The sequence below is a fragment of the Morone saxatilis genome, unplaced genomic scaffold, assembly GCF_004916995.1.
Source record: "Morone saxatilis isolate NCDOM2014 unplaced genomic scaffold, NCSU_SB_2.0 Contig8, whole genome shotgun sequence".
Taxonomy (NCBI): domain Eukaryota; kingdom Metazoa; phylum Chordata; class Actinopteri; family Moronidae; genus Morone; species Morone saxatilis.
In genome coordinates, this window is record NW_023340257.1 from 5,109,064 (window position 1) to 5,111,799 (window position 2,736).

General features: G+C 44.0%; 1 protein-coding gene across 1 annotated transcript; it reads right to left on the reverse strand.

Moving 5' to 3' along the window:
- Nucleotides 1–260: 260 nt before the first annotated feature.
- Nucleotides 261–2,114, reverse strand: LOC118341225 (2-phosphoxylose phosphatase 1-like; the record flags this gene model as incomplete). Its single annotated transcript, XM_035679431.1, is given in 1 exon segment — nucleotides 261–2,114. A coding segment is annotated over 1 exon segment (1,031 nt), but the record flags the coding sequence as incomplete, so codon positions are not given.
- Nucleotides 2,115–2,736: the final 622 nt, after the last annotated feature.

Sequence of the window (2,736 nt, forward strand, 5' to 3'; positions counted from 1 at the left end):
GGGGCAATAGGCACTCAATGTTTACATTCATATAAATGTATTGACTATGTGCTGTGCCCCTGCAGCACTGTTGACAAATTGGATAACTGATAGTAGCAGAGGGTAAGACTGGGTATGAATGAGGTTGGTGGATCTAATATGCCATCTAGTGGTAGATTAATATAAGTTATTTTCCCTTCAGTGTTAATTTACATACACAGAGTTAGGGCACATGAGTTTTACCAAATTACCACCAGCAAACCATTTCTCAGCAAGGCACTGATATAAGAATATCTGCTGCTCATAAAGAACCTTTATTAAATTCAGTTTTCCAACAAGCAAAAACATTAAGTGGAATGTGATCGGTTATATCACCAATTAATATAAATACAGATGTACGTACTGTAGTTGTAAATTAATGGAGAAAAAAAACACTTTCAAAGTACCGCAGTCAATTTTACTAAAACAAAGAAAACAAAGTAGTAGTGTCAAAATGAAAACAACCCCAACCATTACACAGCCTACTAAATAAACACTACAATTAAAAGAAATGCTAAGTGACAAATTAGTCATACTGATAAATGTAGGCCAAACTAGGCCAAAGTGTAATTTTCATTGAAAAGATTTATTATGCACAAAATATTTTCCAGGAATGATTAATCCAGCATAATATTTCCAGCTTCAATATTCCCTTTTCTTGCAAGCATTTGGGAATACTGGAATTTTACAATTCCATGGTATTATGGAATGTAGGAGTAAAGTGGCTAAGTGCCATACAACTTCCCTTGAATTACTTACCTCTTTCAGATATGCTTGAGAAAACATACAATAAACAAAAAAAAAGAATTTTAAAGAGGTTTGTAGAAAGGTTAGATAGTGAAGACCTCTGACCAAAATATGATGTGCAGTATTGTGAGTGTATGCCGCTCACTTTGTGCTCAGGAATGTCCAGGACTGTATTAAAAAATATGTGGAATTTTAAGACACTATGAGCAGCATAAAAGTGCACCATCTTCAAAAGTGGAAAACATCTAAAAAAACAGGGAAACCATCTGCCAACGCTGCATCCTTCCTCAGTCACCCTCCTCTCCATCTGTCCATCTGTCAAGCGGGGCGCCTGTAGCAGGCCTCCTGGTAGGAAGTAGCGTTGACAACACTGAACATGTCTCTCCTGACAAAAGACAGGAAGTTCTTCAGAGGGCAGAGGGGCTGACTGGCGTGGCGGTCATGGGAGCGACAGAAGGTGGTGTGAAATGTCACATCCTCTCCGTTGTACAGCACCCTGATGAACAGCTCCCTGTCTTTCGCCTTCGACTTCTCACCTTTGCCAGCTTTTTTCTTCGGCTGTCCTTGCATCGCTGGTGGACTTTTCCACAGTTCAAAGACTACTCTTGCGGCAAAACGCGGAAAACGGGCCTCCTCCAGCCCCAGTGCGCTCAGCAACGGGGCCATGGTGACATCGTGGGCTGAAGACAGGGTGAAGACCTCCTCGCCACCTGCACGAGGCTGTCGGCCAGCCTCTTTGTCCCTGGCAACGCGCTCCATCTTGGTGGCAGTTCGGTTAAGGTAGGGGTACATTGCCAAAATGGCGTATTTATGGTACAGTCCCACTCTTCTCCGATCCACCTCATCATCTAGCTGCTGTCGACGAATCACAGCAAACTGTGCCATTGTCAGACATCCCTTGGTGCCACTATCTCCTATGGGAACGCATGGGAAAGAAATGCCGTGGCACAGGTGGCACAGCAGGGAGTCTATAGGGTTTGCAGCTCGGAGCTGGCGGGTCAGCAGACCCAAAGTCCGTGCCATATCTGCGTAAGTCCTCTCGAGTTCGGTATCGCTCACTCTGAGCCGATACTGCCTCCTCTGCTCTTCCTCCAGGTATCTGTTCCTGGCGGGGCAGTCGCAGGCCGACCCACAGAACAACGTGCTCCATTGGTGCCGCACAGTTAGTTTCGTCCAATCAAAGTCCGGGAGAAGGCCGTAGAGGAAGGCCAGTCCGCTCTGCAGAGTGCGGCTCTTACCTGTGGTCTCAATCCACACCTGGCGGGGCGACCAGTCGGAGGGGAGGAGATTGTGACGCTTGTAGGCTTGGTGGAGGAGCTGGCCGTTGCGCAGGTGCTGCACCACACCTGAAAAAGACCAGAAATGCTGGATGCTTGATAACACATACCATCAAGAAGAACAAAATGCTCTACCGTATGAACTAAGACATTAACATGTAGATTAATTGCATACACTGTGTTCCAAATTATTAGGCATATACTGTTTTTGTTCTTTTTCTTACTAATCGATATACCATTTGGCAGTCAATCACCGGCATTTTTTATTCCTCCAACAAATGTCATACCTCCGCTAATCTGGATTTTATTAAGCACAATTACAATGATGACGGGCATTTTGTTTGCCCAAATAACTCCAAAATGCACGTGCTTCCACAATTATTATGCCCAAAACAGAAGTTTCAAAACACTCTAATAGGTTTCTAAAGGGATTGAAAACCGAATCTGTTCGTCATTTTTTGGCATTAGAGGGGATGCCATTTACTCCTAAAATCAAAGCTATTCTTCAATCAAAACCGAATCTTTTAGAATCGAGTTACATATCTAACGATAGGAGCCCTTCTTTGATATCGCCATTAAGCAACTCTCTTCCCATCCCCCATTGAAATTGTAAGTCCATGTCAGTTTCTGCCTGTAATTCTTTGAGGATCGCCAGAGTTGCCTCCGCAGAGCTGCTGTTTTGAAGGTAAACGCA